Below are 23,011 nucleotides of genomic sequence, written 5' to 3' on the forward strand. Positions count from 1 at the left end.
GAGCATTGAGACAACCCTTTGTCTTGTTCCCCAAAATAAAATTCTTGCTTGCAATACCTATTTGATAGCTAATCACTATCCATTTATTAGTACCTACTGTTTTAAACTCCAGAATGAGAGAGAATCCAGCCACAGGAACTGGCAAGTTTTCGGCTCAGTTGTTGAGCAGGTTAATCAATGTTACAAACAAATGACGATAGAGGCATCTGAAAAGCCAGAAGTGGGGTTCAAACCTGAGGACTGTCAATCATTTGAGAATCACCTGGTGCCGAGATGGAACTGCTGATCTCGACGAGGCAAGGGCCAGAAGCTCTAGCACATCGCACAGAAGGATGCCAGTCTCTGCAGCTCCTTGAGCCCATCGACCTTGGGAACATTTCCCTCCACTCCCAGAACAAAGAGAAGCTCCACTACAACACAGGTTTAGCACCCTTTTAATAATAAAAGAAATAATGGAAGAGGAGCAGGGGCAGCGGGTAAGAGACAGAGGCCCCAGTTATGCCTCACAAAACAGTCCTGGCCCAGAATACACCATCTTCTCCACACCTTCGCCCTGGTTAAAGCTGCTGCCAATGATTAGAGTCCGTGGTGGTTGGGTTTTAGAGAACTACTCATCTCACCAGTTCATTTTGCCTCCATAAAATTCCTCCCACTTTAAACGGAGAGCATTAAAAGGTGGGTTCTGCCAGCAAAGCCCATCACTGCTGCACTCCGCTGTCTCTGGTCACAGGGAGTCAGGTCAAAATTCTTTAAATCTGTGAGAACAAGAACCATGATTAGAGCACAGCCCATGGAGTGTGATCAGGCAGGCGCCTGCCAAGGAAGAGTTTATTTTCATGAGTTTAATTACATTCAATAAGCTTCCGAAGCCCTTTTAAGCCTTAATAGCCACCACTTCCCAGGTGCTCAGATACAGTCAGGGACAGATGGAACTTTGCTCTGATGGAGATTGTTCAATAACTGCAGCGGTGCCAGAATCCAAAGCCAAGTCACTAGTACCTACATCCTGCCCCTTTGCATGGCCCTCACCCAGCTCACCTCACCTGCTGAGTTTTAGAGCCACGGAGTCCTTATGTGAGGGAAAGAGCCAAAGGAGAAACAGGAGCAAGCAGGGAGAGAAGGCAGCAGAGATATCACCACCATTTTGGTTCCTGCTAACACAAGAGCCTAGTGGGTGGCCCGGAGAGCAGACAACAGCTCACAGCTGTTAATTTGATTTCAGTGGGGAACTAAATGGTGAGAGTCTGAGAAACAACCCAAGAGGGACACGCAAGGACCACCCAGGGGCTGGGATGGCTGCAGCACCTTCCAGAGGCTGGGGGTCCCCAACGTAAGGAGACACCAGCACTGCAGTGACTATGCAGACAGTGAGGCAGCCCCCAGTGACCACTTGGGCCTCAGCTTTAGACATTAGAACCCCTTACTCTGAGAGGGAATTTGGGGACAGAACTGACTGTTGGGAAATGCCCAACTTCCTAGCCCAGCCACCAAAAGCTGGCAGATGGGATGTTACTGTCAGGTCAGATCCACAGGAGAAGAGGCTGGCTTTTGTTGGTCCCATTCTTAGGCACCTGCCCCCCAATTCATTGCATAGGGAAACTAGCACCTAACTCAGGCTTTGTGGATCCTGTTTTTATTCCAGGGATTTCTAGATGCCTAAAAGTTAGGTGTTGCAATGCCCACGTCCCTGTGGGGATCTGGCCTTCATCTTAGCTGAATGTCGCAGCTCTTGCACTGCAGCATTCCCTTCTCTTTTTGCTTCTGCACAGCTATCACTGAGGATGAGCCAGAATCACACTGCAGAGACTCAAACCCACAGCCTTCTGGCCCAGTTCTCCCAGCTGTGCCAGGCTCACAAGCCCTGAAGAAAGGGAACCTTGTCTCATGAAATGCAACAAGAGGCACCCTGGCTACAGCCCTACTTTTCCAGGCTGCTACTGAGGTGACTGAGGTGAAGAAGGCAGAACCAGCCAGATATAAATTGAGGTCCAGCTGTCATTAGCTGGCTGAGCCCACCATATTCTCTTCCCAAGGGATGAGACTGGAGCCTCAGACACCAAAGGGCTCTAAACAGAGACTGAAGCATCACCCTGACTGACCAACATAAAGGAAGCAGGTTTGCCATCCTTTGGTGGGCCCAGCAAGTGAAGAGTGGCACATTCCCAAAGCCAGAGCTGCTCACAGCACATTCTCCCTGGGGCCCATTTCTGCCGGCAGATGGGCACACGTCACTCCAAAGGGAGCTTGTGCAGGTTGGAGAAGCTAGAACTCGGCCCTTTGTGACAAGGTAGCCGAAACATGAAAGCAGGAGTCTTGTTACTCTGCACCAGGGCTGAGGAGGAGACATGGGCCAGACTTACTGTAACACAGGAGCCCAGAACATGACTACCAAAAAAGCTGTTTACCTGTAAACGAAATCAAGATGTAGCGTACCAGGCTCCTGAGAGCATGGCGGGAACACACCTTATCCCATATGGCAAAGCACAGCCCTACACCATCATGAGCTGCCCTGGGACTGTCAGTTAAAGAGCAAAGATGGCCTCTGAGAAATGTAGTCTACAATCTTGTCAATTTGTTTTGACTCCAGGACAGGAGTATTTTTATGACAATACTGATTCAGACACATGATTATTACCTTCATTTTACACAGGCTTGGAAATTACTTTGATTGGTACGTCATTACATTTATATTTTTATCATCAGACTCACTGGCAAGGTTACAGGAGCAGTGGGGCTATGTACTTTGCCACTAATAGTTTGTTAGTTTAATAAACTAGCTGGTGGTCAGACAAGATGATCTGATGGTCCTTTCTGGCCTTATACTCTATGACTAAAAATTTGGTGTCCAGACCAGTGTGTCTGGACATTTCAAGCAGTATTCTGATCAGTTAGCCCCACTACTCTGCAATATGACCCAGAGCACAGCGTGTTTTGCTGTCACAGTCAGGCACTGGGGATGGACACTATTGGTGGACATATTGGATCCTTTCTTTGGAAGCTGCTCCCTCACAAGACTGATGTAGGACTACTGTGCCCTGGGTCTCTGCTCTTCTTCAGTTTGCCACAGAACAGACACCTTCATGTTTACCCCACAAATGCCAAGAAAGAAAAATCAGCATAAATCGCAGGTGGAATTAGCTGCGGCAGCAAAATACCAGAGATACTCACAATACAAACTATTTCGCATCCAACACTACTGCGTTTGTTAGTGCCACAGACGAGCTAAGAAGACACACAAGGACAACTCATTTAGAACACATCAATAGGGTGCTGCCAGGCTGGAGGTAGAACTCTTGGGTCATGAGAACAGTCATAACTCTCCCTGGGTACTTCTGTGGCCCAGGTTCTAGATGTCCCTTTGGAGAGGATAGGGGGTGGGGAGGCATTCATTGTGCAGGGGGTTCCATCAAAGACAAAACATTTACAGCAGCATTTAGGGTGCTTCCCATTCTAAATGCAGGGAATGCAGCAGTAGAGGTAAATTACTCAAGTACGGTATGTTTCCCTTTTCAATGGCACCTACTTTATATCTCAAACTCCTATGTGCACTCAGCATATACCATACCTGCATATTTTGCCAGGCCAGGACACACCGCTGGAAGTGGGGGCTTCTCCGCCAGTGCTACAGGAGATCTGAGAACAGTCATAGAAATACACAAAAACTTGGGATTTTAGAAGCACATACCCTCTTTTTCTTGTGTAGCAGCCACACCATCCTTTAATCTCTTTATACACCACCCGGGAAAGGAACTGGAAGGGAAAAGACACTCAAGATGAATATCTGACTTACGATTCTAGCCTCTGGGAAAGTATTGAAGATACAGTCCCCCCACCCGCCCCATCCCCGGAGTGAATGAGAAGTAGGCAAACAAAACTGGATGAATGACTGAGTTTGAATTTAGTTTGTCAGGCCATGTATTGTCTATAAATGTGAATAAATAATTCACCACAGTTTCAGGGAATAATTCTTTGTTTGTAGATTGAGAGCATTTTCATTACGAGTATTCAAGAGTCAAAATTCGGATGGGACGAAGGAGTCACAGGGCCTATATCTATCCCATGATTGGATGAGCATATTCCTAACATCAGGTTTCTAATGACAACACTTGGTTAAATACAGGCTTTACTTTCTGCAACTGCTCTGAAACATTCACATAATTTGCCATCTCCATGACTATTCCTGCAAAGTCTTGTTTTCTAACGTGTTCCTGCAAAGCAAAACATGCACAAAGGCAATCAAAAATCCGACAAAACAGGAGTGGAAAAGCTCCTGATGTAGATCAGGATGTCCATGGAAAGGTGCAGGATTCAAGTCTCAGTGAGCACAGTTACCTCTTTATGGAAGTGGAAAGCCAAAAAAAAAGGCAGAGCAGTGATGTTGTTGGGGCTGTGGAGGAGGAATACTGCAAGAGCACAGATTCCAACCAAGATTGGGACCCCATGGTGGTGCTAGGTGCTGTACACAGGTCAGTGATAGAGCCAGGAATAGAACCCAGGTATCCCCACTTCCAGTCTAGTGCCTTGACCGCTGATCACCTGGCCCCTTTCAGCGACCACTGGCCAGTTAACAGCAGCACTGATCGTCAGAGAAAAAGGGGGAGAAAAGAGTGCAGATTTTCTTTCGATGCCCCAGTGCAGTGCAAAGGAATTAGGAAGAGTGAAGCGGTTCAGAGCCGAGGCTGTGTTACAAATCTAGGAACCACTTCACGATGGCTAAGAGAACCTGCTGTGCATAAAAGCAGCCCTGTAGATGGAAGAGGCTGCTCATCATGTCTGGCTTTATACAGAGCCCACCACTTTCACCATGCATGCTTTTGTCTTTTATCTTGAAAGCTCCCAGAGCATGTTCTAAGCGATGGAAATGCTCCCTGCACTGAAATGGAGCCACCTTGATAGTGGCACCAGTTGCTGTTTGACATGTGCCCAGCAGCACTACACAAGAGTTAGGGCAGGAAATGAAGACTCCTGTATCCAGCTGACACTCCAGGAGTAACTCTGGGAGACAAATGCAATTAACCCCACTGGCATTTGGTCGCAACACCAGAGTTCCTCCCTCTATGCTTGAGAAGCATGCTTTGGGTGCTGTCTGTCAGACACGATGTTAACCCCTCAGGATGCTGGGACACAAATTCATTGCTGCCTCGGAGAGAAGAGCACCAAATACTCAGGCACCTGTATTATGTGCTACAGCTCCTGGCCTTTACTTAGAGGCCACCCATCCAAATGCTGGCCATGCCAGACACTTAGCTTGTGAAATCAGACAACCCCTGGCCCAGCTGCACACCAGTCCCCTAATCTGCATCAAGAAGCCACAGCAGGCTCAAGAGAAACCCACCAGGCAAGCCAAGATATCCGCTGTTATTAACATGTAGAAGACATTGTTCCAGCCAGAGGGAGAGATCAGCCCTGCCAGCAGGGGGCCCAGAGCAGCACCTGCAAAGGACAAACAACGCACATCACTAGCAGCCAGGAACCATCCTGGGCAGCCAGCCTTTGGGCACTGGCGTATGCAGGGCAGAAAACCCATACCCAGCCCCCACATCAGTTCTGACAGACGTGCTGGAGTGAGTGCTTGAAGGCTGCATGCTCACAGCTGCATGTGCCAAGAGATGCAGGCTCCAGCTCCTCTGCCTGCTCTCCCAGCTCTCCCAGTCATCTCCTCCCCCTGCCAGTTTCTCGTCTTGCTCCCACTTCCACCTTGGCAGCCGCTGCTATTAGCTATGCCCCCTTGTGTTCTCCCACCGCCCCTGCTATCATGCACTGGCCAGACTTGCCGGATGCTGCAGCTGGGCCTGCAGATCCAGCTCCCACTTCTCAAGGGCCAGAAGAGAGCGGAAGAACTTGCTCCAGGTCTCCCCTCTGAGCAGTTTCCACATGGCCAGCAGTAGCCTCACAGCCCTGCTAAGGAAGCGAGTGTCTGGACGCCCCTGGCTCCAACGACAGGCAGAGCTGGAGTAGCCGGCAGTAACTTTCCTCTAGTGCCAGCCTGGGTGTGCCTCACTGCCTAGCTCAGTTCCACAGCAGGGTTATTTGTTGGGCACTGGGGACCATTTAAGCACCGGGGCCCTCTGTGTAATGCAGTTGGATTCTTCTTGGCAGTATGAAAAGCTCCTTGCAGCACCAGCACCATTAGCTCCCACCCCCCCCCGGGGGGGGGGGGCAGAGAGAGGGCTGCGGGAACACAACAGGTCCCCTGAGTCTTATCCCCTCCCTTCCCGTCTCTCTGCCTGCCCGAGAATGGGTGGCTGAAGCTTACAGGACCCAATCACCATCCCTGCATAGGGAAGTAAAGAGTCTCTCTCCCTTTCCCTTCTCTGAAAGGAAAGTGAGCTGGGCTGGCCCCAGACCACTCCCAGCTCACCGGCAGCCTGCGTTCCCTTTGGGCAAAGGGTGCTCATGCCTGGGGGCAAGAGGAACATTGACCCTACTGGGGGCCAGGAGAGCTGGGGGTTGAATTAGGTTCTTCAGCTATTGTATGGAGTTCTTGGAATAGTTTGCCCCCTTTGGTTAGTACAGCCAACCCTACTCACCTATAGATCCAGTCCCATCAATTATGGCTGTGACAGTGGACAGGGCTTTTGCATTTCCTTTGAGACACTCGTGAGTTCCCTGTGCGGGAGGTGAAGTTAAAAAAAAAAATCAAAATACTAGAGTGAAAATGAGGGGTACAATTTGTGATCCATTAGTGCATCCTGAACCCTGACTCATTCTGGTTACTGGGGTTAGTCCAGCACCTGTCTCCAGCTTCCAGCGAGGAATGCTGGTATCAAAATGCCAGGGAGGTTTCTTCTGTGAAGGCAGATTTAGGAAGACACACTCTAGAGAGACAGTTCCTTGAAGAGGGGAAACCTGAAGGTATTCTTCTTGAAGGCCTGGAGAAGGAGATTCTTCATCTCTGGGAACTCGCTCCCCTTCTATGTACCAGGAAGGGGCAGCATTCCAATAGCCTGATTATCTGCACATTTTATGTTGCCTCCTGCAGCCATGTTCCAAAGGCAGACGAGCAGCACTAGAGCTCACAATGGCTGAAGTACTTTGCTCTGCCTGAAGGAGAAGCTGCTTTGGCTTCTCTGGAGTCCTGGCTTGTGCTGGTTGGAGCCGAGGGATTTTTGAAGACTGAAGTTTGGTTTGGGGGAGAATGATTTTTTTGCTGGCCTCTTTGCAGATTTACTGCATCTTGCTGCCTGAAACAGGGGCCAGACCTGGGTCAGGTTTCTGCTGTTACTTATCAGCGTTTCAGCTACATTTGTACTGAATCTTTGGAGGAGAAGGGGTGGGGGTGGCACCTCTGTAGCTTGCCTGAGTTGATAGTAAGATTGATGAATGGATAATAGGATCATTACTGAGGACTTCCATTGCTATAGTGCCCAGTGACCCCAGTCATGTGCAAGGTTCCATTGTGCTAGGCACTGCACAAATATAAACCAGACCCTTCCTACGAGAGCTAAAAATCCAGTGATTTTAATCCCATCTGATTTTATTAACTCCGCAGTTGTAAAGTTTTTAAGGCTAGGGATTTCAAAGAGGTTTCAGAGCCAGGTGCCCAAATACCACTGAAATTCAACAGGAGTTAGATTTTAAGTCCCTTCTTTTCTTTCCCCACACAGCCAAAATCCTAACTTTAAGCCAGTTATGAAAGCAGGTAGAAATATCTTCAATTTGAACAAGCTGAAAGTGTCATCTTTAAAAAAAAAACAAAACCCAAAGTTACTTCCCTATGAATTAAGGATGGAATTTTCAAAAGCTTATTGTGTTGGCTCAGCTCTGCTCCCACTGAAGTACAGGGAAGTTAGCTTGATGCAAGCCCAACTGCAGGCTGTAAAATCACCTTAAGTATAGTGGTGCTACTTCCCCACTATAATAGAGTCTCAATGGGAAGCTCCTAAGGAGAATGTTATTTAGAGGAGAAAGCGAGCAGCATGTAGACAGCTTCCCCTGTCCATCAGAAGGCCTTCCAGTTTGTTACTGAGGAACTTTTGGGCAGTTGCTGGCAGCGGGGCCATGGCAAGGAATGGGACTCTGTGCTGTCAGAGCATAGAGCTTGTTTACCAGCTAGCCTCACATTTGGTCTGAAGAGTCTCAGTCCAAGCATGTCCCAGAGCTGGGAATAAGATGTTCTAGTCCTAAAAGCAGCAGCAACAGAAAATATCCTTGCATAACTGAGGAACACTTGGACTGGACTAAATCTTTTGAAACAGATAACAACGAACACGTTATACTTGAAAGGCTGCTCTGGAGAATTTATCTCAGGGATGCTTACAGCCAGCCAGCAGATTGCATAAAACCACAAATCCTTCTGAACTGCCTCCGAGATGTCTGAGCACTCTGTACCACATCACTTAAATCCCTCCAAGTTTCTAATGCAGCGTCCCAGCCCTTGTCCCCCTGCCACCAGGAGGGCTCAGCCCAGGTGGCAGCTTTACACTCGATGAGAAGACCTTCTTGCACTTGTGCTGTGTGCGATCCTAGCCCGGGAGGGTGGGGGGGGAGAGGAGGGATTTGCACTAAGGAGAGGCCCAAGATGCAGGTATTTGCACATGATACACCAGTAATAACCCTCTACGGAGAGGAGACAGAACAGCCTTTGTATGGAGGGCGGTGCACAAAAAGCTGCAGTTGGAATGGAAGGCCTCAAACTTTGACCTAGCCAAAAAATAAGAAAAAAGGCTCAAGTGAGACGAGAGGGGCCAGGTCTACACTAGGAAATTAGGTCGGCATAACTACGTCACACAGGGGTGTGAGAAATCCACACCTCTGTGCAATGCAGGTAAACCACCTAATCCCTGGTGTAAACAGCACTATGCTGACAGGAGGGCTTCTCCCGCTGACAAAGCTACCTCCTGTCAGGGGGGTGAAGTACGCACACTGACGGGAGGGCTTCTCCCATCAGCATAAGTAGTGTCTTCACTGAAGTGCTGCAGTGTTTTAAGTATAGACCTGCCCTAAGAAAAAACAAACAGTAGAATTCTTACCAAGTCAGCTGAAACCGCTGTCGTAATGAGAGCATAAGGCCCATTCACCAGGGCACCACATATAATGAGCATAGCTGCAAAGAGAAAGAGTATCAATTCTACAGCACAGCTGCCCCTGCTGAATGCCAAGAGCCTATGGCGATTCAGTCAAAGATTTGTGTATTTGCTACACTGCTGTACTGGCAGGATCTCCTGGGTGCTTCTAATTTCTGTGAGCTTATAGTTCTGCCGTTGAGTTCATAGCGGGACAACAAGGTCACCCTGGGAGCAAGGGAATTGGAAGCAAGAGCCATTTGGAGTTACAGGCAGCCCAGGAAGGCCCTGTTAGGTTGAGTGTCCCCTCTCCATCTCCAACATACTATTCTGGAGGCCATTGCAGGACTGGTTCTGCATTACACATTTACTCTTCCCTTTCAGAATGTCACATCTTCCCGCCTCTGCTCCCCAAGTGCCTGGCTCAAGAACCATCCTCCTGCAGGCAGGAACAAACTCTTACAACACGACTTCAGTGATACCGTGACCTCCATTTCAGTCACTTGGCTGATAACTAATTGGAGCCTGAGTCCTGGGGAGAGGGCAAGGAGATGAAATAAGACTAGTTGTGGGTCCATTGCATCTCCACTCCCCCGGCTACTCGAAGGCCTAGAACGTGACTACAGTGGTGACAAAAGAATAAGCCAAGGCTTGGGGAAGGCTGAGTGCAGATGGGAAGGGAACATTCTGGGCTGTGACAGCATCACTTTATTCTGTACCTGTCAGCCATAGTTAGGTGCTTTGACAAGTGTGACAGTGAGTGAGGCCTGGATCAGAGGAAGATTTGCTGGGGACCTTGATGCAAACAGGTTCTGAAGACAGAAATGGGGTGTTGGCGGGGGGTGAACAGGGGAGATTTACAAAATAACAGCAATAGCAACCGTGTGGTACCAGTGACTAGTTGTGATTTTAAAGCCAGAAGGGGGCCCAGTCATCACTGAGTCCAATTTCCTACAGGCCACTGAATTTCACCCAGCAATTCCCGCATTGAGCCCAATAACTGTTGGGGCCATGATGTGATTTAGAAGAAGATGTCCAGGTGATGGAAATTCCACCACATCCCTAGATAAATTCTTCCAATGGTCAACCAATCTCCCTGTTAAAAAAGCCATCTTATTCCAGTTTGAACTTTGCCAACTTAATTGGCTGGAAGATACTTCTGCCTTTGGCTGCTAGATTAAAGAGCCGTCTAGCATCAGACAACTTCTCCCAGTGTACATGACTACAGTCCAGGGTCTACCAGTTAAGATTTCCCTAGGGCAGATCATTCTGGAGGAGATGGGAGGAGTCTAGATGGTTTATTTGCCTCCAGAGAGGCAGAGATGGCTCATCTAGAAACTCAAACTTGTGAACAAACTCACTGGTTTGTTCAAAAGAGTCTGAAGTTCTACTTACCTATTGAACTGGCTATTCCATTCTGGCCAACGTGATTGTACAGGAATAGCTGGAAGCAAAGAGGAGATATTGATTATGCCAGCAGGTTAGAATTACCAAACCCCTTACTTAATTTCTGCTCTCCCTCCATAGACCCCAGCTGGGTGGAGGGCCTAGCTGCAGCCATGACAAGTGGACACAAGTATCAGGGTTATTTCCATGGAAACCCTCCATGGACAATCCTGGACACAGAACAGCGATTTGTCTCAAGTTCCCCCCGACCCCATTCCAGAAGGAACTCGCCTTCCTCTCGAGATCAAGCAGAGCATCTCTGGGTCCCAGACGAGTTGCAAGGGCTTGCTCACTGCACCTGCCTGGATTCTTCTCCCATCCCCTTTCCCAGCTAAGAGCATTTATCTTATCATAGAATATCAGGGTTGGAAGGGACCTCAGGAGGTCATCTAGTCCAACCCCCTTCTCAAAGCAGGACCAATCCCCAATTTTTTTTTTGCCTCAGATGCCTAAATGGCCCCCCTCAAGGATTGAACTCACAACCATGGGTTTAGCAGGCCAATGCTCAAACCACTGAGCGATCCCTCCCCCCCATATGTGCAAGACCCCGAGTCCACATTTGGATCCTTTCAGACAAAGGAGGGACCCAATACTGTCTAGCTTGGGGGCCTATCAGGCGCTAAATCCATTCTCCAAGGGACCGAGTACGTACTTGCAGCTCCCGCTGAAGCCAGCTGTTGGGGTGCTCATTCCCTTTAAATTTCAGCCCACATACTTAGCTGCCTAAATAAACATCGAGGCCCTTAATTTAGACCTAGTTTGTGACTGGGGGATTTGGGGGGCAGTACATGCACATGTGCATGGCTCCCTCTGAGCGCAAAAGGAAATGCTCAAAGAATTTGGCCTCTACTCAAGAAGGCTCTTGGGAAAACCTAACCTGCACTCCAACAGCTAAGTTCTCATGCTTTCCATGCTAAACTCCTGGAACCAGATGTGTCAGGGTGGACGACATAGCAGTATTGATTCTGTACCTGTCTCTCACCCCTTCTCCCAGACAAGAGTAAAACAGAGAGGGTGAGGAGAGCCAATTAGACACACCCAGATATGGGCGGGAGGGGGGGTCATTCAAGGATCAGAAGGAACTGTTAGTTCCAAGATAGCACTAGATTGATTAACAGCCATTATCCTGAATGGAGATCTCTTTAGGAGTTGTAGAGTTGAGTGTAGGAAAAGAGGCCCACTGTGGCATCTTAAGGAGAGTGTTACTTCCATCCTGCTTGCTGAGGGAAGGGCGTCGTTGCCACATGGCAGGAGAGCAGGAGCCAGTGTCAATCCTGCCAGTGCACATCCCACCCAATCACATCTGAAGCCAAGGGTTATGGGAAGCGTTCTAGAGACACCTGCTGGTCACTCAGCAATGTGTTTTTAAGAGGAAGTTAAGTTTTACTTCTTGGTTAGAAAATTTTTAGTCTTTCCAGAAAGTGTGAATTGAGTAAGTCAGCCAGAGCAGATGTTGGCAGGTATTTATGGGAGGGCAGGACTGAAGGGGAATAACAGAGCCAGAATCTCTCATTTGGCCTTCAGTTCTGTGGTTCGACTGCCAGATAAAATACCAGCAGCTGGTAACTGGGCAGCCAGCCAAACATAGCTGTCTTTGGGATTCGGTTTCATTTGGTGGGCGACGTGAATCCAGAGTCTGGAAGAAGGTGAAATCCAGCAATACAAAATAACTTGTTTCCGTGGTGCTGTCACTGCTCTACCACAGCATCAGGACCAGGACCTCAGAGCCAGCATTCTGACCTCCTAGACAGGGTCTCACCGCCGCAGCTTTGCACTAATGATAGACTGCAGCACCAGAGGCATTTGGGCTGGGAACAGAATGGCAACTAAGAGTCAGAGTGCGTTCACATTGCAACTTGGTCCAATTAGTTGCTTTTAGGGGTGAACGGTGAAGTCAAACTGAAGTGGAGTTCAGCACAGATGTGGGGGGTATCCTACCCACAGGGGGAAAAGCCACAAACATTTTAACTTTAACTCCTCCTTTACTCCAGAACCCACAGGACACTTCTTGGCTGGCAGAAGGAGTCCCACTGTTAGAGCCCTGCGCAGATAACAAATTAGCATCTGCATCCGATCCTCAAACAGCCCACGGGTATCTGCAGCACTCTGTCCACTGTGATGGGTGGGTTGGGTTGCTTTCAGCAACTATCAACATTGGCTGCTTTGATCTGGTGACCCAGAGGCACCATAACCTGCCACCAGCCCAGACAATACCAGCCAAAAGGCCCATCTTTCCATCACTGTGCAGCAGGTTCGGACAGTCCTGGACGCCTGGATGAGCGGCCAGAGTTTAAGAACAGCCTCCCGGATGCTACTGGGTGCTGTGCAAAGTAGACAGGAGGGCTCCCCATAATTTTCCCTGCCTGAGCCACCATGCATTCAAGCAGAGGAAGAGCTCCAGCAGGGAGCAGTCAGATGCCAGCCTCCTGCCAAATGTGCATAGCAGCAGGACTGCTATCTGCACCTCACTGATTCACAGCTGCACCAAGAGCTCCCCTGTGCTGCAGAGAACTCCAGTGCCTTAGAACAAAAGGGATGGCTATTCATTTTCCCTCCCACCCTCCATTCCTCTTGGAGACACCAAGATCCTGAAGGCTGCCTTTCTACTCCAGCTAACAGATGACAGAACAAGGAGCAATGGTCTCAAGTTGCAGTGGGGGAGGTTTAGGTTGGATATTAGGAAAAACTTTTTCACTAGGAGGGTGGTGAAACACTGGAATGGGTTACTTAGGGAGGTGGTGGAATCTCCTTCCTTAGATATTTTTAAGGTCAGGCTTGACAAAGCCCTGGCTGGGATGATTTAGTTGGGGATTGGTCCTGCTTTGAGCAGGGGGTTGGACTAGATGACCTCCTGAGGTCCCTTCCAACCCTGATATTCTATGATTCTATGATAAAGGGAGTAGACGGGTCCCTATTCAGTGATTGATTCAGCCTCACTAGGAATGACGCTTGGGAGTTTTGAACATTAATAGTGGAGTATAGCTTTTCTGTTTCAGACCCACATCGACCAGGCAGAGGAGCAGCAGTGCTGAGAGAACTGCTCTACGGCTCCTGTCTCTTACGGGAGGACATTACAAGAGCTAGCACAGGGCAGAACCAGGAAGCTAGTCAGCCTCTAGGGTGCAGACCAAGCACACTTGGTATCAGGCTGAGGAGTAGAAGTTTAGGAAGAAGCAGCTGGATAGTGCAGTAGACTCCCAAGGGAGGTGGAGGTGGCACCCTCACTGCAGAGGTTCAGGAAGGGGCAGTGAGCAGAGCGCAGGGGGTGGAGGAAAGCCTCTCACATGGCCTCCTGTGCCCCGCTGTGGAGGATGCTGGAAGAGCTAGGAAGAGCTCCAGAGTGAATATCCTCATCCAGGAACAAGAGCTAGACATGCAAGTTGTGACTCATGCTGATCCCACCCTAGGTTCCAGACCCCTGCACAAGATTCCATCTGGCCACTCATCGCAGGAAAGTGCATATGACTCGAAGGGGCTTACTTGGGAGGAGCAGAGGGAAGAGGCTCGTGTCAAGCCCTCGTGACCGAGGACTAGTGAGCATTTTCCATCACAATACGCACCATGGGAGCAGCCACTATCAGCATCACACAGCATGTGGTGGCCCTGCCGCCAGTGTAGTCCGATATGAGACCAGCCAGAATGCCTCCTGCACGAGAAAGTCACATACTTTGTATTCTGTCAGAGCAGGGGTTTGTCCCACTGCTGCCTTTCCACACGATTTCAGGAAGGTGCTCGGCGCCTTGCAGACAGATGTTACTGTCTGGTGACCGGTTAGCCCTCAGGCAGAGGAGAGAATTCCAGGCAACTCACACTCTGAGCTGGAAAACAGACGTATGCAGCAAGGGCCCAGATTCTAAACAGCTGTCACTACAAGCCAATCAGTGAGCAGAATAATAAAAATATGTGATAATAATTGGTACTTCTATTAGCACTCGCCTTCCATGGCTCTTAACAAGCTTTACAAACAGGAGTCAATCCTTACAGCCCCCATGCCCCGGTGAGAAGGGCAAGTGTTACTCCCATTTTTCAGATAAAGCCCAGGCAGAGAACAGGGCCAACTTGCGACACTCATGGTCAGAGGCACTGAGCACCCACGACTCCAGCTAGCAATGGGAGTGGTGGATGCTGAACACCTCTAGGAGTCATGCCTCATCTCAAGGTAGGCACCCAAATCAGGAGACACATTTGACAGTTTAGGTGCAACTGAGTTGGCGAAGGTTCCCCCCAGGAACCCTGGTCAGAGCCAGGGATACAACTCCTCTGTGTCCCAGGCCTGTGCTTTAGCCACAAGTCATCATCCCTCCCTGTCCACAATGGCAACACAGCAAGCAACAGTGAAGAATGCCAGACCTAGGATGCCACCAACATCAAAGAGCGTGGACAGGTCCCCAGCCTCCTTAGCGCCGAAGTGAGCTGCAATGAAATGAGATGCATCAACAGAGACGTTCACTTGTCAGAAGTTCAGAGCAAGCCTGAGCTCTGGCTGTGTGGTTATTCTCCTGGCATCAGGAGCCAGAGCTCGTGGGGGCTGAGACACAGACATCCACTGATGCTGGGTATGGATCTCTTGGGAGCCAGAACAAGCTCTTGTGGATGCTCAAGAAGACGCCTTGTTCACTAGGAGCCCACTGTAAGGCACTTGCACCCTAGACTGCAGGCACAGGACGCACTGTCACTTGCTTAATTTGGAGCAACATTTGCATCGAAACCCCATGGACCTGCCCAGCACCACGATGGGCATCACTGAGAACAGCTGGCCACAAGAGCTGAGCTGCCATTGTGGTGCACATCCATGTCCGTCAGCTGAGGTCCCCACACACTCCTGAACCACAGCCAGGTTTTCCCAGGAGACTGAAGACTTACTAGGAAGCAGAGAACACTTTCTTTCACTAGAACACTAAGAGCAAATGAGCAAGATTCCTCTGCGGGAAGCCTGTGCACTCCTGCCTGGAGTCTGGAGAATGAGAACCCTCCATCCAGAGCACACACGGTGAAGTAGTTAAATGGATATTAGTAGCTTCCTGTGACTCACCAACATTCACAATGTAGAGAGGCAGCCAATAGAGGAAAGTGTAACTGACCAGCTTTGCAAACAGCAGGCATAAGGAGAACTCCACCACACCCTGGGGAGGAGATAGAGGGGAGAAAGGTCAGTGTCATAAAACCCCAAGACACAGAGGGGACCTCCATCCTCCCCCTTCCATCCTCTTCTTTCCTTCCGTTTGCTTTCATCCCAATCCCATACGTTGGGTGCATCAGCGGTGCTAATGATCACCTTGGTCAATCAAACAGCTTCATCACACTATTTGCAGAGTTCCAGGTGTTCGGGAAGCATACGGCAGATAGGGAAAGAAGAACACTGCAGACATGGAGGGAATGTTATCCGAAGCACAACCAGACAAGGAGTTACACGGTCTCAGGGAAATGGCTCACCATTTGGATTTCTCTGACACACAAGGCACACCCACTGCACACTAATCACATTTCTAAAGCTCACATCTTAAAATAAACACCAGGAAGAGCAGCTGAGCATTGTCCTTCTGAATTTTCGATACGTAGGACTCACACCTCATTTTTATTCATAGACTGGAGGAGGAAAACAAGCTTTCCTGCTTTTTCAACTCCCAAATTGGTTTCTCAGTTTTGGAGGAGAAAGTCATGGAACTGAACTTGTTGAATAAACTGAAGTGAAGGAAGTAAAGTATTCTCTCTGCATGTGAAGAAGAGGCTACTGCCGTCAAAAGCTGGTTTAGTACTTCAACAAACTCTGCTTCTAGGTGCTTCGCCAGTGACTTCCCCCAGCTCAGTGCTTTGACTTCCTTTCAAAGTTGAGCAATGAACATGGCCTGCTTGAATTTTATTTAAATGGAAATTTTAACAGATTGTACAATTTTTAGGCCCTAGTATAGGCTCTCAATTTCAAAATTTTATTTTCAATGGGTTTATTTTTAAAAATATAAATGTACTGAATTTAAATACTTTTCTTTTTTAAAGCACAATAGTTGATTTTGTATCTCTGCTGCTGTGTCTAGGGTTGCCAACCCTCCAGTCTCCAGGGATCAGAGATCAATCATTAATTAAAGATTATGTCATGTGATGAAACCTCCAGGAATATATCCAACTAAAGCTGGCAACCCTAGTGGTGTCTCCATGCCTTCCTTCCCACTCTGTACAATGGGGACAGTGGCACTACCCTGCCTCATGGGGGCTGAGGGGGTACAAGGAGATTGTGAGGTGCTCAGTTACTGCAGTAACAGAGGCCATATGGAACACAGAGGGGTGGGGGAAGGCACCAAGGCCCCTCTGGGCAGTTGGGGGGCACACAAGGCAGCTGGGAAAACCCTGGTTTGAGGGGATGGGAGAGAGTGGTGCACACCCTTGGGGCTAGCCCATCCTATTGGGGCCCTGGACAGTCAGGGCTATTCTTAAGGACCAGAGACTCAGACCCATTGTGCAGAGGGTGCTGCACATCCGGTTCTGTAATCTGGTCAGTCACTGGGTCCCCAAGGTTAACTCCTCCCCCTCTAGGAGGCAGGGGCTCCCGTCTTGTCACACAGAGTCTGACAGGCCAGTGTTTTGCCTGTGTCTGTTCTTGTCATTAGCTGAAAGACAAAGCTAGTCCTTGCCTTTTGCTAGTAAGCATCCCTTCAATCCTTTCAGATGATGTCATGGTATCCTTTCGTACGGAGGATACTCTTCCAGGGGAAGGGACCCCGATTACTTGGAAGAGCCAGGTAATAGTACTGGGGGATTTCATCATTAGAAATATTGATAGCTGGGTTTGTGATGAACAGAACAGGGCAATTTTATCTAGTGATCCACCCCTGTCATTCAGTCCCAGCTTTTAGCAGTCAGAGATTTAGGATATCCACAGCATGGTTAATCACAGAATCATGGAATATAAGGGTTGGAAGACACCCCCTGGACTAGGGGGTTTGGTCCATTGATGGCCACTGATGGACCTGTCCTCCATGAAAAAGGAGGACCATTCAATGCATCACATGAAGGCAGACAACTAAATACGGACACATTTTATAAGTGCTTATATACAAATGCTAGAAGTCTAAATAATAAGATGGGTGAACTTGAGTGCCTGGTATTAAATGAGGATATTGATATAATAGGTATGATGATAGTCAATGGAACGCAGTAATACCATGGTACAAAATATACAGGAATGGCAGAGTAAGTCTTGCTGGTGGGGAAGTGGCACTATACATGAAAAAAAGCACCGAGTCAAATATAGTAAAAATATTAAATGAATCAAACTATACCACAGAATCTTGAATAATAAGAGTATAGCAGAAGGAATACACTATTAACCACCACCTAACCAAGATAGTGACACTTACTGTGAAATGCTCTGGGAGATTAAAGAGGCTACAAAAATAGAAAACTCAGTAATAATGGGGGATTTCAACTATCCTTATATCGACTGGGTACATGTTACTTCAGGATGAGATGCAGATAAAATTTCTAGAGACCTTACATGACTGCTTCTTGGAGCAGCTAATCCTGGAACCCACAAGGGGAGGGCAATTCTTGATTTAGTCCTAAATGAAGTGCAGGATGGTTCAAGATGGGAATATAGCTGAACCACTCAGTAACAGCAACCATAATGTAATTCAAGTTAACATCCGGGGGGACGGGGAGGAGAAATACCAAATAAACCCACTTATTGAAGCACTTAGCTTCATAAAGGGGAACTACAAAAAAATGAGGAAGCTAGTTAAACAGAAATTAAAAGGAAAAGTGACAAAGGAGAAAAATCTGCAAGCTGCATGGAAACTTTTAAAATCACCATAATAGAGGCACAAATTAAATGCATACCCCAAATTAAAAAAAAGGAAAAAGAGGTGGTTGGAGGCAAAAAGACACCCTTTAAAAATTGGAGGTCAAATCCTACTCAGGAAAATGGAAAGGAGCATAAACTCAGGCCTGGTCTACACTACAGAGTTCTATGTGAGGCAGCTTACATGGATTTAATTCCAAAAGCATCTTCACTCAAATGTAGCTCCCACCAATGTAACTTGCCCACTACACCGATTTAATAACTCCACCTTGGTGAGAGGCATAGTGCTGAGGTCAACATAGTTAGGTTCACGCAGTGCCAACATAGACACTGTGTTGTTTACATTGACTGGTGAGGCCTTTCAGAAACTATCCCACAACGTCCCACACTAACAGTTAAATCGGTGCAGGCACTCCTGGCGAGAGTGCACACCGCCAAGCAATTTAGTCACTTGGGTGGCTGTACAATTATGTACCTTAGGTTGACTAAATTTTGCTGTGTAGACTTGCCCGCAAGGCAAGTGAAGTATAAACGTATAAGTAGGAGGGTCACAAAATAATCTGAACAACAACAACTAGCAAAAGACACAAAAACTACCAAACACAAAAATAAATAAATAAATACAATAAAATAAAACAAAAACAAAAAACAACAACAACAACATTAGAAGCAGGAAGCCTGCCAAACAATCAGTGGACGATCGAGGTGCTAAAGGCCTTAATACAGGATGTCTGTTGCGGAGAAGCTAAATTAATTTTTTGCATTGGTCTTCACCACAGATAATGAGGGAGATTCCCAGACCTGAGCCATTCCTTTAAGGTGACAAATCTGAGGAGCTGTCTCTGACTGAAGGGTCAGTGGAGGTGGTTTTGGAACAAATTGATAAATTAAACAGTAATAAGTCACCAGGACCAGATGGGATTCACCCTAGAGTTCTAGAGGAACTCAAATGTGAAACTGCAGAACTACTAACTGTGATATGTAACCCATCACTTAAATCAGCCTCTGTACCAGATAACTAGAGGATAGCTAATGTGACATCAATATTTTAAAAAGGCTCCAGAGGCGATCCTGGCAATTACAAGCCAGTAAGCCTAACTTCAGAACCAGGCAAATTGATTTAAACTACACTAAAGAACAGAATTATCAGACACACAGAGGAACACAGTTTGTTGGGAAAGAGTCAACACAGCTTTTGTAAAGGGAATTCATGCCTCACCAATCTATTAGAATTCGTTGAGGGGGGTCAAACACACACATGGACAAGAGTGATCCAGTGGATATAGTGTACTTGGACTTTCAGAAAGTCTTCGACAAGGTCCCTCTCCAAAGGCTCATTAGCAAAGTAAACGGTCATGGAATAAAAAGGAAAGTCCCTGTCATGGATCAGAAACTGTTAGAAAGACAGGAAAGAACGGGTAGGAATAAACGGTTAGTTTTCACAATGGAGAGAGGCAATAGCAGGCCCCCATAAGGATCTGTACTGGGACCAGTGCTGTTCAAGATATTCATAAATGATCTGGGAAAAGGGGTAAAGAGCGAGGTGGCAAAATTTGCAGATGATACAAAATTACTCAAGATAGTTAAGCCCAAAGCAGATTGGGAAGATCTACAAAGGGATCTCACAAAACTGGGTGACTAGGCAAGAAAATGGCAGATGAAATTCTGTGTCGATAAATGCAGAGTAAAACACAATGGAAAACATAATCCCAACTATCCATACAAAATGATGGGGTCTAAATTAGCTGTTACCATTCAAGAAAGAGATCGTGGAGTCGTGGATAGTTCTCTGAAAACATCTGCTCAATGTGCAGCAGCAGTCAAAAAAGCTCATGTTAGGAACCATTAGGACAGGGATAGATAATAAAACAGAAAATATCATAATGCCACTATATAAATCTACAGCATACCCATACCTTGAATATTGTGTGCAGTTCTGGTCACTCCATCTCAAAAATAATATATTAGAATTGGAAAAGGTACAGAGAGCAGGGCAACAAAAATGACTGGAGCTTCCATATGGAGAGAGATTAATAAGACTGGGACTGTTCAGCTTGGAAAAGAGACGACTAAGGGGGATAGGTAAGAGGCCTATAAAATCTTGACAGGTGCGGAGAAGCTGAATAGGCCTATAAAATCTTGACAGGTGCGGAGAAGCTGAATAGGGAAGTGTTATTTACCCCTTCACATAAACACAAGAACCAGGGGTCACCCAATGAAATGAATAGGCAACAAGTTTAAAACAAACAAAAGGAAATACTTCTTCACACAACGCACAGCCACCCTATGGAACACGTTGCCAGGGGACACTGTGAAGGCCAAAACTATAATGGGGTTCAAACAAGAAGTAGGTAGGTTCATAGAGGACAGGTCCATCAATGGCTATTAACCATGCTCTCTGTGTCCTAAACCTCAGACTGCTAAAAGCTGGGACTGAATGACCTGGCATGGATCACTAGATAAAATTGCCCTGTTCTGTTCATTCCTGCTGACACTTGCCACTGTGGGAAGTCAGGGTACTGGGTTAGATGGATCTTGGTCTGACCTAATAGGGCCATTCTCATGTTCAGCTACAGGTCAGCTTGGACTTCACCTCAGCCTGTGCTGGCGTATAGTAAGTGGCATCCCAAATCCCACAGGACATTAGCCCCCTGTTCAGAATACTCTGGACCCACAAGCAGCCTGGTTCTTCTACTCACAGGTATCCTGAGGGCTCCTAAGAAGCTGATGGCTTCTGGCTGCTCAGCTTGTTCTCTGGGACACACTGAAGAATCGATAGTATTCTCTCGGATACAGCTCCCATCATCCGTGGAGAGCGTCGCTTCAGGGTCTCTCTCCTCCGATTCCATCTGAAACCAGATTAGCCCAGCAGTTTACACTCAGGCATAGCTGGAGCAGAGTGTGCCCATACCCTGGCCTGGCACACCTGTCAAGCCCAGCCCACCCTTTGGTTGCAGGTACAGCTTATTCTCAGACCCGTCAGTATAACGGGATGAAGTATTGCACAGTCACACAGCTGCGAAACAAGCCTGCTGTTTCAGGGCCAGGCATTATAGGCCCACGTGTAGGGCTCTCACTCCTGGGGTCAAAAATCTCAGCTCTCGTTTAAAAAGAAACGAAAACACAAACGCACAACAAAAACTGCTTCTAGCCCTTATGGCTGCAAACACTCAGGTCACGTTTCCAAGGTGAACCAAGGCAGTCACACATGCCTGCGTTTGCAGACAGCCTGAAACAATAGCTGACAAATGAGCTATGCCATTCATTTCAATGGATTTGTTAACAGTGAAAGCCACAGCTGGGCTGGGGGGAGGGGCCCTGCCATCACCACCAGAACAGGGGCCCTCACTGCTGCCACCCCATCATCAGTTCTCATGGGGTGATGTCAGCAGAGCCCATCCCCCAAAGTTCTCTGCTCAGGGGAGTGGAGGCAGAGTCCTCACTGCTCGGGCAGCCCCAGGTTCCCAGAAGACAGAGCAGTGATTTTCAGTTTTCCCAGAAAGGAGGGTGACTCCAACCAACTCACATGGGCAGCCCCTGCCAACACTGCTCCAATCAGGGTGAGGTCCCAATGCCAGGCTGAGGCTGTGCCAAGGACTCCAAGCTGCCTTCACCTGGCTCTGGGTTTGAGAGACTGACAGGACTAGGGGCTTGTCTACATGGGATGTTATACCAATATAGTTCTGCTGGTAAATTCTAGTGCCATAGTGGAATAAGAATGTCCACACAGGAAGTTATACTGAATACAGCAGTGTCATTATACCAGTACATTTCTCTGGGTAGACCAGCCGTAATAGAGCAGGAGTGTGGCAGGCCATGGCTGAAGCATGTACCAAGGTGCACTGGAGTCCATCACTGGAAATGTGGGGGTATTCAGCTCAGGAATGAGCTTGCACATTGACAGTTACACCTGCCTGTGGCCGGTGCTGCTAATCCCACTGCCCGAGAACTGGACACACATCAGGCTCTGTCCGAGTTTCAAGAGGAAAACTTGCGAATAATATAAACTCTCCCTCCCTCCCCCCACCCCAGCTTTTCTGTTTGTTCTGGGGGGTGGAGGGAGGAGGAAGAGATAAGGGGGAAAACGGAAAGGTTCAGTTTCTATCAAGGCTGCATGAGGCTGGGGGGGGAGGGAGAAGGTGGGTTTAAAAAGCTTTCCCTGAAGTTTAATTTTAGAAAAAACTTCATTAAGAAACAAGAAAAAAAAAAAAAAGTCAAGCAGCTGTCAGCAGCCCTTCTTAGGTTCTGCCGAAGAGCTGCCTGGTCAGTCCACTCACGCACATCAGCTTGGCACCCTCGCTAACTGATGTGTCTCTAGCCCTGAAAAGTGCTCTGAGCGAGGAAGGCCGCACGGCTAATGAAAGCAGGAAAGCTCAGAGCACCACCTGTGCCATGGGATCAATGTGCCTCCGTCAAGGCAGCTGAACAGGGGACATGCCAAGAACATTACAGTACCTCTCCACACAGGGTTCCTGGGGAAATATGTTGTTACACAGGTTATTTATAGATTCCAGCCAGTGAACTACACAACAGCACATGAGCCAGAGCTCAACAGCCAAAGCATCAGGAGCACCCTCACTGAGAGATCCTGCATCTCTGGTTAACTTGTGCCATTCCCATGGCTATGGCTGCACATCGGAGCTTTTGCTGTACTACAGCAGAGTGAATTGCTGCAATCTCCCTTGCTAGCCCCACACCAGGGAAATGGGAAGCTGGGGTTTGGAACCGTGTTCCCTGGAAATGGTACTGCCCTTGCTGAGAGGGGAAG

General features: G+C 48.0%; 1 protein-coding gene across 1 annotated transcript in view; it reads right to left on the reverse strand.

Annotated features, from left to right (window-relative positions):
• Nucleotides 1–418: 418 nt before the first annotated feature.
• SLC37A2 (solute carrier family 37 member 2) overlaps nt 419–23,011 on the reverse strand; it is a 59,577-nt gene continuing 36,984 nt past the window's right edge. The window contains 10 exon segments of the mRNA XM_073320785.1: nt 419–755; nt 3,686–3,750; nt 5,336–5,433; nt 6,531–6,609; nt 8,973–9,046; nt 10,401–10,449; nt 14,012–14,097; nt 14,802–14,864; nt 15,484–15,574; nt 20,943–21,092. Of these exon segments, the coding sequence (XP_073176886.1) occupies nt 740–755; nt 3,686–3,750; nt 5,336–5,433; nt 6,531–6,609; nt 8,973–9,046; nt 10,401–10,449; nt 14,012–14,097; nt 14,802–14,864; nt 15,484–15,574; nt 20,943–21,092 (771 nt within the window). The 3' untranslated portion in view covers nt 419–739.

The sequence above is a fragment of the Lepidochelys kempii genome, chromosome 22, assembly GCF_965140265.1.
Source record: "Lepidochelys kempii isolate rLepKem1 chromosome 22, rLepKem1.hap2, whole genome shotgun sequence".
Lineage (NCBI taxonomy): Eukaryota > Metazoa > Chordata > Testudines > Cheloniidae > Lepidochelys > Lepidochelys kempii.